Source organism: Haliotis rubra, unplaced genomic scaffold (genome assembly GCF_003918875.1).
Source record: "Haliotis rubra isolate DU_JTF1 unplaced genomic scaffold, ASM391887v1 Scf37, whole genome shotgun sequence".
Lineage (NCBI taxonomy): Eukaryota > Metazoa > Mollusca > Gastropoda > Lepetellida > Haliotidae > Haliotis > Haliotis rubra.
Genome location: NW_025767046.1, coordinates 205795 through 222217, shown reverse-complemented (window position 1 = coordinate 222217; position 16423 = coordinate 205795). Strand labels below are relative to the sequence as shown.

The window sequence follows — 16423 nt, the reverse complement described above, 5'->3', positions numbered from 1 at the left end:
CATTTACATGTACCACACACTGAACCAGGAGGCCTATATATTGACATTTACATGACCACACACTGAACCAGGAGGTCCGTATATTGACAGTTACATGACCACACTTTGAATCAGAAGGCTCGTAGATAGACATTTACATGACCACACACTGAACCAGGAGGCCCATAGAATGACATTTACATGACCACACACTGAACCAGGAGGCCCATAGAATGACATTTTCATGACCACACACTGAACCAGGAGGCCCATACATTGACATTTACATGTACCACACACTGAACCACACATTGACATTTACATGACCACACACTGAACCAGGAGGCCCATACATTGACATTTACATGTACCACACACTGAACCAGGAGGCCCATTTATTGACATTTACATGTACCACACACTGAACCAGGAGGTCCGTATATTGACATTTACATGTACCACACACTGAACCAGGAGGCCCATACATTGGCATTTACATGTACCACACACTGAACCAGGAGGCCCATACATTGACATTTACATGACCACACACTGAACCATGAGGTCCGTATATTGACATTTACATGTACCACACACTGAACCAGGAGGCCCATACATTGGCATTTACATGACCACACACTGAACCAGGAGGCCCATAGAATGACATTTTCATGACCACACACTGAACCAGGAGGCCCATAGAATGACATTTACATGACCACACATTGAACCAGGTGGCCCATAGAATGACATTTTCATGACTACACACTGAACCAGGAGGCCCATACATTGACATTTACATGTACCACACACTGAACCAGGAGGCCCATACATTGACATTTACATGTACCACACACTGAACCAGGAGGTCCGTATATTGACATTTACATGTACCACACACTGAACCAGGAGGCCCATAGATTGACATTTACATGTACCACACACTGAACCAGGAGGCCCATACATTGACATTTACATGCACCACACATTGAACCAGGAGGCCAATACATTGACATTTTCATGACTACACACTGAACCAGGAGGTCCATACATTGACATTAACATGTACCACACACTGAAACCAGGAGGCCCATAGAATGACATTTTCATGACCACACACTGAACCAGGAGGCCTATATATTGACATTTACATGTAACCCACACTGAACCAGGAGGCCTATATATTGACATTTACATTAACACACACTTACCCCGTGTATTGGCATTTACATGTACAACACACTGAACCAGGAGGCCCATAGAATGATATTTACATGTACCACATGTTGAACCAGGAGGACCGTAGATTGACATGAACCACATATTGAACCAGGAGGACAGTAGATTGACATGTACCACATATGGAACCAGGAGGACAGTAGATTGACATGTACCACACATTGAACCAGGAGGACCATAGATTGATATGTACCACACCTCGAATCAGGAGGACCGTAGATTGACATGTACCACACCTCGAATCAGGGAGGACCGTAGATTGACATGTACCACACATTGAACCAGGAGGACCGTAGATTGACATGTACCACATATTGAATCAGGAGGACCATAGATTGATATGTACCACATATTGAACCAGGAGGACCGTAAATTGACATGTACCACCACATATTGAACCAGGAGGGACCGTAGATAGACATTTACATGACCACACACTGAACCAGGAGGCCCATAGAATGACATTTACATGACCACACACTGAACCAGGAGGCCAATAGAATGACATTTTCATGACCACACACTGAACCAGGAGGCCCATGCATTGACATTTACATGTACCACACACTGAACCAGGAGGCCCATACATTGACATTTACATGTACCACACACTGAACCAGGAGGCCTATATATTGACATTTACATGACCACACACTGAACCAGGAGGTCCGTATATTGACAGTTACATGACCACACTTTGAATCAGAAGGCTCGTAGATAGACATTTACATGACCACACACTGAACCAGGAGGCCCATAGAATGACATTTACATGACCACACACTGAACCAGGAGGCCCATAGAATGACATTTTCATGACCACACACTGAACCAGGAGGCCCATACATTGACATTTACATGTACCACACACTGAACCTGGAGGCCCATACATTGACATTTACATGTACCACACACTGAACCAGGAGGCCCATACATTGACATTTACATGTACCACACACTGAACCAGGAGGCCCATTTATTGACATTTACATGACCACACACTGAACCAGGAGGTCCGTATATTGACATTTACATGTACCACACACTGAACCAGGAGGCCCATACATTGGCATTTACATGTACCACACACTGAACCAGGAGGCCCATACATTGACATTTACATGACCACACACTGAACCATGAGGTCCGTATATTGACATTTACATGTACCACACACTGAACCAGGAGGCCCATACATTGGCATTTTCATGACCACACACTGAACCAGGAGGCCCATAGAATGACATTTACATGACCACACACTGAACCAGGAGGCCCATAGAATGACATTTACATGACCACACATTGAACCAGGTGGCCCATAGAATGACATTTTCATGACTACACACTGAACCAGGAGGCCCATACATTGACATTTACATGTACCACACACTGAACCAGGAGGCCCATACATTGACATTTACATGTACCACACACTGAACCAGGAGGTCCGTATATTGACATTTACATGTACCACACACTGAACCAGGAGGCCCATAGATTGACATTTACATGACCACACACTGAACCAGGAGGCCCATAGAATGACATTTTCATGACCACACACTGAACAAGGAGGCCCATAGAATGACATTTTCATGACCACACACTGAACCTGGAGGTCCATACATTGACATTTACATGTACCACACACTGAACCAGGAGGCCCATACATTGACATTCACATGTACCACACACTGAACCTGGAGGTCCGTATATTGACATTTACATGTACCACACACTGAACCAGGAGGCCCATACATTGACATTTACATGTACCACACACTGAACCAGGAGTCCCATAGATTGACATTTACATGTACCACACACTGAACCAGGAGGCCCATACATTGACATTTACATGCACCACACATTGAACCAGGAGGCCAATACATTGACATTTTCATGACTACACACTGAACCAGGAGGCCCATACATTGACATTAACATGTACCACACACTGAACCAGGAGGCCCATAGAATGACATTTTCATGACCACACACTGAACCAGGAGGCCTATATATTGACATTTACATGTAACCCACACTGAACCAGGAGGCCTATATATTGACATTTACATTAACACACACTTACCCGTGTATTGGCATTTACATGTACAACACACTGAACCAGGAGGCCCATAGAATGATATTTACATGTACCACATGTTGAACCAGGAGGACCGTAGATTGACATGAACCACATATTGAACCAGGAGGACAGTAGATTGACATGTACCACATATGGAACCAGGAGGACAGTAGATTGACATGTACCACACATTGAACCAGGAGGACCATAGATTGACATGTACCACACCTCGAATCAGGAGGACCGTAGATTGACATGTACCACACCTCGAATCAGGAGGACCGTAGATTGACATGTACCACACATTGAACCAGGAGGACCGTAGATTGACATGTACCACATATTGAATCAGGAGGACCATAGATTGATATGTACCACATATTGAACCAGGAGGACCGTAGATTGACATGTACCACATATTGAATCAGGAGGACCGTAGAATGACATGTACCACACCTCGAACCGAAGGACCGTACATTGACATGTACCACATATTGAACCAGGAGGACCGTAGATTGACATGTACCACATATTGAACCAGGAGGACCGTAGATTGACATGTACCACATGTTGAACCAGGAGGACCATAGATTGACATGTACCACATATTGAATCAGGAGGACCATAGATTGATATGTACCACATATTGAACCAGGAGGACAGTGGATTGACATGTACCACACCTCGAACCGAAGGACCGTACATTGACATGTACCACATATTGAATCAGGAGGACAGTAAATTGACATGTACCACACATTGAACCAGGAGGACAGTAGATTGACATGTACCACATATTGAACCAGGAGGACAGTAGATTGACATGTACCACATCAGGAGGACTGTAGATTGACATTTACCACACATTGAACCAGGAGGACCGTAGATTGACATGTACCACACATTGAACCAGGAGGACCGTAGATTGACATGTACCACATATTGAACCAGGAGGACCGTAGATTGACATGTACCACATATTGAACCAGGAGGACCGTAGATTGACATGTACCACATATTGAATCAGGAGGACCATAGATTGATATGTACCACATATTGAACCAGGAGGACTGTAGATTGACATGTACCACACATATTGAACCAGGAGGACCGTAGATTGACATGTACCACATATTGAACCAGGAGGACCGTAGATTGACATGTACCACATATTGAACCAGGAGGACCATAGATTGACATGTACCACATGTTGAACCAGGAGGGGACCATAGATTGACACATATTGAACCAGGAGGACAGTAGATTGATATGTACCACATATTGAACCAGGAGGACAGTGGATTGACATGTACCACACCTCGAACCGAAGGACCGTACATTGACATGTACCACATATTGAATCAGGAGGACAGTAGATTGACATGTACCACATATTGAACCAGGAGGACAGTAGATTGACATGTACCACATATGGAACCAGGAGGACTGTAGATTGACATTTACCACACATTGAACCAGGAGGACCGTAGATTGACATGTACCACACATTGAACCAGGAGGACCGTAGATTGACATGTACCACATATTGAACCAGGAGGACCGTAGATTGACATGTACCACATATTGAACCAGGAGGACCGTAGATTGACATGTACCACATATTGAATCAGGAGGACCATAGATTGATATGTACCACATATTGAACCAGGAGGACCGTAGATTGACATGTACCACATATTGAATCAGGAGGACCGTAGAATGACATGTACCACACCTCGAACCGAAGGACCGTACATTGACATGTACCACATATTGAACCAGGAGGACCGTAGATTGACATGTACCACATATTGAACCAGGAGGACCGTAGATTGACATGTACCACATGTTGAACCAGGAGGACCGTAGATTGACATGTACCACATATTGAACCAGGAGGACCGTAGATTGACATGTACCACATATTGAACCAGGAGGACCATAGATTGACATGTACCACATATTGAACCAGGAGGACAGTAGATTGATATGTACCACATATTGAACCAGGAGGACAGTGGATTGACATGTACCACACCTCGAACCGAAGGACCGTACATTGACATGTACCACATATTGAATCAGGAGGACAGTAAATTGACATGTACCACACATTGAACCAGGAGGACAGTAGATTGACATGTACCACATATTGAACCAGGAGGACAGTAGATTGACATGTACCACATATGGAACCAGGAGGACTGTAGATTGACATTTACCACACATTGAACCAGGAGGACCGTAGATTGACATGTACCACACATTGAACCAGGAGGACCGTAGATTGACATGTACCACATATTGAACCAGGAGGACCGTAGATTGACATGTACCACATATTGAACCAGGAGGACCGTAGATTGACATGTACCACATATTGAATCAGGAGGACAGTAGATTGACATGTACCACATATTGAACCAGGAGGACCGTATTTGACATTTACATGTACCATACTTTAAAGAAGGAAATCGGTGTTTAGACATTCGGAGGTTGAGTTTCACAAGCAATTGCAGAATAATAGAATCTTTCCTTGTGGACATTACATGTTTCGCTGTGAATGATCCATGACATAAGCTTGAGGAATGTGCGGTGAACAAGTATTTGCAGTACAACACGAGTGAAGGATTCTCCTTTATGGGGATCTGTCCTTTAAGTTCGTATAACCATGTCTTTAATAATAACCACATTAAAAACAACATATTTGAAAAAAGTCAGCATCCAGTTATTTTGCAATTCTTTGTCATGGATTATTTGTTGGAAACATGAGACTGATAATCGAAATGAAAAGATAAGATAATAGTCTCACGACCGTTCTTATAGTTGAACTTCTCAATGAACGCTTCTGAAAAAAGCCCACTTCAATTTATCTGAACTGAAATAAGAAATGCCTACAGCCAGAAAGTATGATATGCAAATACAGCATTTTGTTTGGCCAACGCTTTTATCTGATTTCAAAATAGAAATGATCAGATAATTGTACTATGTAAAACCCTTACATGAGATCAACTGCCAGATACAGTGTATGTAATCCGCACGCTCAATTCGGTTTTTGATTGTCCTATGAACAACAATGTATGTAACCCGTACACAGCTTATAATTGGTCTCATGTACTACAGTGCATGCAATCCGCACGCTCAATTCGGTTTTTGATTGTCCTATGAACAACAATGTATGTAACCCGTACACAGCTTATAATTGGTCTCATGTACTACAGTGTATGCAATCCGCACGCTCAATTCGGTTTTTGATTGTCCTATGAACAACAATGTATGTAACCCGCACACAGCTTATAATTGGTCTCATGTACTACAGTGTATGCAATCCGCACGCTCAATTCGGTTTTGATTGTCCTATGAACAACAATGTATGTAACCCGCACACAGCTTATAATTGGTCTCATGTGCTACAGTGTATGCAATCCGCACGCTCAATTCGGTTTTTGATTGTCCTATGAACAACAATGTATGTAACGCGCACACAGCTTATAATTGGTCTCATGTGCTACAGTGTATGTAATCCGCACGCTCAATTCGGTTTTTGATTGTCCTATGAACAACAATGTATGTAACCCGCACACAGCTTATAATTGGTCTCATGTGCTACAGTGTATGCAATCCGCACGCTCAATTCGGTTTTTGATTGTCCTATGAACAACAATGTATGTAACCCGCACACAGCTTATAATTGGTCTCATGTACAGGTGTATGTGTATGTCCGCACGCTCAATTCAGTTTTTGATTGTCCTATGAACAACAATGTAATAACCCGCACACAGCTTATAATTGGTCTCATGTACTACAGTGTATGCAATCCGCACGCTCAATTCGGTTTTTGATTGTCCTATGAACAACAATGTATGTAACCCGCACACAGCTTATAATTGGTCTCATGTGCTACAGTGTATGTAATCCGCACGCTCAATTCGGTTTTTGATTGTCCTATGAACAACAATGTATGTAACCCGCACACAGCTTATAACTGGTCTCATGTGCTAAAGTGTATGTAATCCGCACGCTCAATTCGGTTTTTGATTGTCCTATGAACAACAGTGTATGTAACCCGCACACAGCTTATAATTGGTCTCATGTACTACAGTGTATGTAATCCGCACGCTCAATTCGGTTTTTGATTGTCCTATGAACAACAATGTATGTAACCCGCACACAGCTTATAATTGGTCTCATGTACTACAGTGTATGTAATCCGCACGCTCAGTTCGGTTTGTTATTGTCCTATGAACAACAATGTATGTACCCCGCACACAGCTTATAATTGGTCTCATGTGCTACAGTGTATGTAATCCGCACGCTCAATTCGGTTTGTTATTGTCCTATGAACAACAATGTATGTAACCCGCACACAGCTTATAATTGGTCTCATGTGCTGCAGTGTATGTAATCCGCACGCTCAATTCGGTTTTTGATTGTCCTATGAACAACAATGTATGTAACCCGTACACAGCTTATAATTGGTCTCATGTACTACAGTGCATGTAATCCGCACGTTCAATTCGGTTTTTGATTGTCCTATGAACAACAATGTATGTAACCCGCACACAGCTTATAATTGGTCTCATGTACTACAGTGTATGTAATCCGCACGCTCAATTCGGTTTTTGATTGTCCTATGAACAACAATGTATGTAACCCGTACACAGCTTATAATTGGTCTCATGTACTACAGTGTATGTAATCCGCACGCTCAATTCGGTTTTTGATTGTCCTATGAACAACAATGTATGTAACCCGCACACAGCTTATAATTGGTCTCATGTACTACAGTGTATGTAATCCGCACGCTCAATTCGGCTTTTTGATTGTCCTATGAACAACAATGTATGTAAACCCGCACACAGTATGTAACTTATAATTGGTCTCATGTGTACTACAGTGTATGTAATCCGCACGCTCAATTCGGTTTTGTTATTGTCCTATGAACAACAATGTATGTAACCCGCACACAGCTTATAATTGGTCTCATGTGCTACAGTGTATGTAATCCGCACGCTCAATTCGTTTTGTTATTGTCCTATGAACAACAATGTATGTAACCCGCACACAGCTTATAATTGGTCTCATGTACTACAGTGTATGTAATCCGCATCGCTCAATTCGGTTTTGTTATTGTCCCATGAACAACAATGTATGTAACCCGCACACAGCATAATTGGTCTCTCATGTGCTACAATGTAACCCGCAATACCGCGCGCATTTCGGTTTTGATTGTCCTCATGTACAACAATGTATGTAACCCGCACACAGCTTATAATTGGTCTCATGTATTACAGTGCATGTAATCCGCACGAATTCGGTTTTGATTGTCCTATGAACAACAATGTATGTAACCCGCACACAGCTTATAATTGGTCTCATGTACTACAGTGTATGTAATCCGCACGCTCAATTCGGTTTTTGATTGTCCTATGAACAACAATGTATGTAACCCGCACACAGCTTATAATTGGTCTCATGTACTACAGTGTATGTAATCCGCACGCTCAATTCGGTTTTTGATTGTCCTATGAACAACAATGTATGTAACCCGCACACAGCTTATAATTGGTCTCATGTGCTACAGTGTATGTAATCCGCACGCTCAGTTCGTTTTGTTATTGTCCTATGAACAACAATGTATGTAACCCGCACACAGCTTATAATTGGTCTCATGTACTACAGTGTATGTAATCCGCACGCTCAATTCGGTTTTGATTGTCCTATGAACAACAATGTATGTAACCCGCACACAGCTTATAATTGGTCTCATGTACTACAGTGTATGTAATCCGCACGCTCAATTCGGTTTTTGATTGTCCTATGAACAACAATGTATGTAACCCGCACACAGCTTATAATTGGTCTCATGTACTACAGTGTATGTAATCCGCACGCTCAATTCGGTTTTTGATTGTCCTATGAACAACAATGTATGTAACCCGCACACAGCTTATAATTGGTCTCATGTACTACAGTGTATGTAATCCGCACGCTCAATTCGGTTTTGATTGTCCTATGAACAACAATGTATGTAACCCGTACACAGCTTATAATTGGTCTCATGTGCTACAGTGTATGTAATCCGCACGCTCAATTCGGTTTTGATTGTCCCATGAACAACAATGTATGTAACCCGCACACAGCTTATAATTGGTGTCATGTGCTGTAATCCGCACGCCTCAATGTTTTTTTGATTGTAATCCGCAATGTATGTAACCCGTAACGCTCAATTCGGTTTTGATTGTTCTAACCCGCACCTGATAATTGGTTTACAGTGATGAACAACAATGTGTATGTAACCCGCACACAGCTTATAATTGGTCTCATGTGCTACAGTGTATGTAATCCGCACGCTCAATTCGGTTTTTGATTGTTCTATGAACAACAATGTATGTAACCCGCACACAGGTTATAACTGGTCTCATGTGCTACAGTGTATGTAATCCGCACACGCTCAATTCGGTTTTTGATTGTCCTATGAACAACAATGTATGTAACCCGCACACAGGTTATAATTGGTCTCATGTACTACAGTGTATGTAATCCGCACGCTCAATTCGGTTTTTGATTGTCCTATGAGCAACAATGTATGTACCCCGCACACAGCTTATACTTGGTCTCATGTGCTACAGTGTATGTAATCCGCACGCTCAATTCGGTTTTTGATTGTCCTATGAACAACAATGTATGTAACGCGCACACAGCTTATAATTGGTCTCATCTGCTATATAGTATGTAATCCGCACGCTGAATTCGGTTTTTGATTGTCCTATGAACAACAATGTATGTAACCCGCACACAGCTTATAATTGGTCTCATGTACTACAGTGTATGCAATCCGCACGCTCAATTCGGTTTTTGATTGTCTTATGATCAACAATTTGTGTAACCCGCACACAGCTTATAATTGGTCTCATGTGCTACAGTGTATGTAATCCGCACGCTCAATTCGGTTTTTGATTGTCTTATGATTAACAATATATGTATGTAACCCGCACAATACGTTATACTTTGTCTTATGCACTTATAATCATCAGGAAAATCACTTAATCTTACACACGTTTCTGTTAGATACTAGACAGAGTCTTACATGTTAAGCGCTTCATCTGAAAATTGACAAATAAATAAATAAATAAAGATAACTCACTGTGTGCTGGATAAAGCACCGAACCACCGAACCCGACGTTAGAAATAAATAATCAGCACACTGTGAATATTTGTTCTTGCTTAGAAAGAAATAACTTAATTACCCACAGCTCATTGGTTCAAACCAGGAGACAGTAACATATTATGGTTGTGTCGTCATACCATTTGTTCATATTGTGCATGTAGTTGAGACACCGAACGGCTCGTTCCTTCCAAGAGGTATGTTTCTTGGTATTCAGATTCCTTCATAGTGGAAACTTATGCAGTTAATATCTTATCCGACAATAAAATGGTCGATATCTTTATGCGAAGTTATTGCAAGCTTTTATTGTATGAGATACATCTGGAGAAGAACGGATAACCTCACACCTGAATACATGATTCTTAATATATCTTAGTGTACAGAGCTGGGAAATGTGATATAATGGATCATAACTTGCGTTCTTGTTAATGTTTGCAAGGAACTGAGACTCGAAGTTTTGTCGTTGTTCGACGCTGTATTCTGCGATATACCAGTTCTGTGATAAATTGAGTCAGGGCCAAAAAGTCCCTTGACTAGCATCATGAGCACTAACCAAGACTGCGAGCCCAACCACCAAATCCCTGAATGTGCAGCCACCAATACGATACAATTTAACAAACATATACTATTCAAAGAAACGCATAACCCTGAAATCTGTTGCGAAAATGTATTTTCAAACATGTATAACTCGTCCACAAATAGAGTATAGTACATGCATTTTTAAAACAGTTTAGAAGAAGGAATTGTCTATACAACCAAGTGGATAATTTTAGATAACGGTCGTAGGTGACGGCGTAGCTTGGTCCGGACGTCGGGGCTCCTGGCCCTCAGTCCAATCTTTCTCAACCTGTTCCGTACAGTTTGACCGGATATCATCCGAAGCCCAGGCACCCTGGCTGCTGTGCTCTCACCCGTGGCAGTACGATCAGACAAATGTAGAACCCGGATGTACCGATCTTGGGCTGAAGGGGTGACTCTAGGTCTGCCTGTACGGGGACGGTCATTTGTTATGCCTATTTGGTAGTAAGGTGCTGCAAATCGTGATATCGTGCTTAGACTAACATTCAGACGCCTGGCAACAGAAGATTGTTAATCACCAGCGTGCATTCTTTCAATGGCGATGTTCCGTGTCGCAGCGTCAAGACGTAGCGTAGTCATTTGACCTTAAAACTCCTTCAAAACGAAAGCCGATTTCCGAAAGTAATCTGGATTTTTAAAGTCAGACAGTGCATGCCCTTTGCTGCACAATTTCAACTGGAAGGTGATTTCTGTTGCGTTGTGGCGATGCCTTTTTGAGCCTTGTAAGAAATCTCATCAAATCAACATTTTCAGGTAAAGTCGATTTTTTACTTGTGCAATTGTGTAAAATCATGTTATCAACACTTTTGTTAATTTGTTTGATGATTGTCTGAGTGAGTTAGTTTTACGCCGCACTCAGCAATATTCCAGCTATATGGCGGTCGATGATTGTCTGAACACAATAGGTAATTAATAGATTTTTAAAAATACAAAACGCCTATGCTTTCTTTGGATAGTATATATATCTGCACATACACTGATACCTCAACTTGAATATATGTATTTTTGTGCTGGTCAATTCCTCTCTTTATATCATCATTGTATGGAGATCTTTAAGCGTCTTAATTCCATACACCTGCGGTGCTCTGGTCTCACAGAGATGTTCTCCAGTCAGCTCAGTTCCTTCAATGTACACTTTGCCAAGCTTCTGCTGTCCCCATCTGATTACCTCATCAATCACCGGTGTCTTCAAACCAACGATCTTTGCCATACCTTTCACAACAACAAGCCCGAAAGGAACATCTTCAGACAAATAACGATGTTGAAAATCTGGCACATATCCCCCTTTGACTTCCTTCATTGGGTGAACCATTCCTTCGTAGGTCTTGTTGGTCACAAGGACGGTCTTTAAGCTGGATGGGTTTGATATTTCACATCCATAGCTTTCAATGAGCCACTCGTACATTGATAAGCATCCTTGAAAGTGAATACCAATCCGTTTTGAAATTTCTTTTGCAATGAGCTGGACTTCATTATCCAGGTCAGTTACACATTTTGCTTGAAAGTCGTCAGTTCCTTGATAGAAAAGCGGTTCCTCTGATAAGGGAATGCCGTCCCAGTGTTTCCAGCGACCATACATCAGGCCTGGATGGATCGAGGCGAACATGAGGCTTAGTTCCAGGAAGTGGTTGATTTTGTTTAGAGCAGGAGGACTTCCCAACACGGACTGCAAGTGTAGCAGAGGGTTGATGGTACCCCTGGAGGTATCTTTAATGATTGCTATATCTACGGATTTCTTTATCCCATTGATTTTAACCTTTCGTCCATATTCAACTATCCTACAAGCCCAGGGAAGGGTTGTCGCAGACAACACGCTGACAAATTGGGACTTTGCCTTAAAAATGTCACGAGACTGAAATTCAAATCCTGGTTGACCAGGAAGGCCTACAATGGTTGTTGGGCTGCATATGTAAGGTTCTATGGCTTTCAGATATTTTTCATGGGAAAACGCAGGTACCGTGATCAGGATCAGGTTAGCGCCAGGGACAACATCTGCTGGATTTTTAGAAATCATGTTTGGCCTCGCCCTGATTTCGGATTCATTTGGAAACATGCAACACATCATTCCATGTTCTAAAGATTTGTTCCAAATCTCAGCATGGTTGTTATTTAGTGTCAGTACATTGGTCTGAGTGTTCTCGCGTGAAGATAGAATTCCAGCGAGAACATGTGCACCGTTGCCACCTCCACAAATCAAGATATTTTGTGCTTTTGATGACATTTTTTTACTGCAAAATATAAAATGAAATTATCTGTACATACATATACAAGTAAAGAGGGTTGTAAAACCTTGATTTTTGTTGTTGGATATATTCAGGTGAGAACTGAAAGAATGAAGAAGATATCTGCTAGTTCGTTTTGAAAATTATAGGCTGTTCTTTTTTGTTTGCCACCTATTCGCCCTGAATTTCCATTCCGACGTGAAATAATAAAACCAGTTATCTTACCGCACTGCTTCCAGCTGGAGTGCCCTAATGTGATAAAAGCACTACTTATGGTAACAACAGACCAGCATGGTCTTTCTTTATCTACCACGGCACGAAATGCCTGATAGTACACCATTGAAAATAACACAAAACCAACATATAATACCTGTCCTGACTGGGTTTACGTATCTCTCATGATATTTCCCCAATTTCGGCGCTTATTCCATATCAAACTGCACCCATCGTATATTGCCGTATGCAAAGTTACTATTTTCATGTATGCTATGACCGGATTTGCAGACGTTTCCAAGTACGGATTGAAAAGTTGATACCTCAGGACATGCTGGTACAAAGAGTATTTCTAATACATTCATTTCAATCTTATCTAAGTTTGTTAGGGTTGGATATGAATATTGCTAGAGGTGGGTAAACATTTGTATTTTTTTTACATTTTCAAATGTTTGCAAGGCTTCAAAACGTATATGTCATTCCGGATATCAAGGGCATGTATTTGAACAGTTTTTGTTGTTTGACGCTGGAACAGACAATCCAGCAATTTCCACCATGATCATCGCTTTTTGCAAATTGCATACGATGACATGCATTAGCGAGCCTGACCACCCGATAATGTTTGTACCCTCTTACGACAATTATGGGTTGCTGAGGACAACATGTGCGTGTAATATTGCATGTGGAGGATTTAAAATGAGTCTTTACTCTAGACATTGGCAGACGTGTAAGATGCATTTCCTTCCTTAAGTGGCATTTAGAAGCTGGTATGATGAAGAGGAACACTTTTTATGGATAGACAACTTTTTTATTGCAGTAGAAACGACGTTTCGGTGTAGATCCTAACACCGTTATCAAGCAAATGATACACACAATGTGCACAAGGAGAAATATATACATGGCGGGTATATGGGTTATACAACGGAAGAGGTTGGTGTGCAGCGTGTTGACATGAGGCTTGTTGTGATAAGACATGATGCATTGTGTAAGATGCATTCGAACCTTGATTTCATGTATTCATGGACCAGTGTCCTATACACGGACCTCACTTGTCTGTCATACATACCCATAAATATAACTCAGTAGAATTTAGAGAGTGTTCATGAAGGATTTTCATGTTTTCGGTTGTTTCGATGGTATAACTAATCTCTTCAGCTGGAGGAAACATAATGACCACCATTTTATTTCGTTCACAATAAAAACATTTTGGTACTTGACACTACCTTGTTTAGTATCGTAAAAATAAGTCCCAAGCTTGCCTACACTGGCAATCTAGATTTCTTCAGTTTGAAAAAGACTTTTATATTTTGCAGTTTTATATTTTATGTCATTAAAATATTTTACAAGATATCATTTCATCTCAGAGACTAAAATACATTTTTATCTATACATTAGAACCACTTGCCAACCTTTAAATAGGAATGTAAATCCAGCTAGGGTCCATGCAGGTAGTATTAGTGCTACAAGTCCCTATGGACCTTAGTATGGTAATCCTTCTTCAGTTGTTGGTGGTCTTCAGCCAATGCTTATATAGAGTATTCTCTATAGTGATATCATTTTATGATAACAAGATAGTTTTAAAGCAAAATATGTGATACTCAAGTAGTTTTACTGTCGATTGACGACACTTCTTTATGTTCTAAATTTCTTCATTTCACGATAAGAAACAACCGCAGCTTTCATTCATTTTCACAGATTGCAAGTTAGCTGCATAAACTGTAGGCTGTTTTTTTGCATTCATGAGGCTGAACCGTAATGAAAATGATCCACACAACAGTTTCGTATAGACGAGTAACTGTATTTTCTAAAATGATGACGAGGTCGCTAGCCTGCGCCTCCCGTCTATCTTATCCTAAACGGGTTTTGTATCAGATAGAGTGCACACCTAAAACAATTATCAGAAAGCGTGACTCTACTGTTCGTCAAAGTCTACATTGGGCTAGATTGTTGGTTGGACATTGTTGCGTCATGATAAGGCAATGAAAAAATGACAGGTATTTTGTGTCACGGGATTATAATTATAATGACAATATCTCATGTGTTCAGCAGTTATCAAAAGCGATACGCAAACCTCATACCCAAAAATATCATTCAAATGGATGATGGTTGCCTGAACATCAACAATCGTTTTCTACACTGTGTCGAACACACGTGATAGTAGAACACTCTTGTAGTATGGGCTTTGAGTGGCATTTAGAAGTGATAAACATAAGGAAGAGAAGAATAATGACAATTATTATGGATATACAACTTCTTATATTCTATGGAGGCGACGTTTCGACATAGGTTCTAATGTCGTTGTCAAGCAAGTGATACATGAGCAACAAATTGAGAGAATATATACAGGAGTTGTTGTTACAGTAGATAGGGAATGAGTTGTTTATACAATAGATGAGGTTGATGTACATCGTTTGCATGAGAGATAGAGTAAACTGATAGGAAGCCAGTAGGGTGACATACAAGGACTGAGTTAGAGCTCATTCCAACCATGTACATCAACCCCATCAATTGTATAAACATCCACGTGGCTTCCTATCAGTAGCAGTATATATTCTCTCAATTTGTTGCTCATGTATCACTTGCTTGACAACGACATTAGAACCTATGTCGAAACGTCGCCTCCACATAATAAAAGAAGTTGTATATCCATAATAATTGTCATTATTCTTCATCTACTCAACTTCTAAAATGCCCATCAAACAGGTCATAAGGAAGAGAGTTTTTTTTATGGATGTCAACTTCTTTATTATAAGGAACACAAATTTTCGGAGTATATCCTTACTCCGTCATAAAATGTAGCGCTTATGATATACTTGTCTGACATTTCACAATTACGGAGAGCAATTCAAGTGATATTATAGGGGTGGCAGCTGGCTTGGATTAGTATATGTTGATGGAAAAATGCTCATTCACCTGATGAAGGCGTAAGGA

At 41.0% G+C, this 16423-nt stretch overlaps 1 protein-coding gene across 1 annotated transcript; it reads right to left on the bottom strand.

Moving 5' to 3' along the window:
* Nucleotides 1-12084: 12084 nt before the first annotated feature.
* LOC124285795 (opine dehydrogenase-like) lies at nt 12085-13071 on the bottom strand. Its single transcript, XM_046722061.1, has one exon. It carries the CDS (start codon nt 13069-13071, stop codon nt 12085-12087), a length of 987 nt encoding a protein of 328 aa, XP_046578017.1.
* Between the last annotated feature and the right edge of the window lie 3352 nt (nt 13072-16423).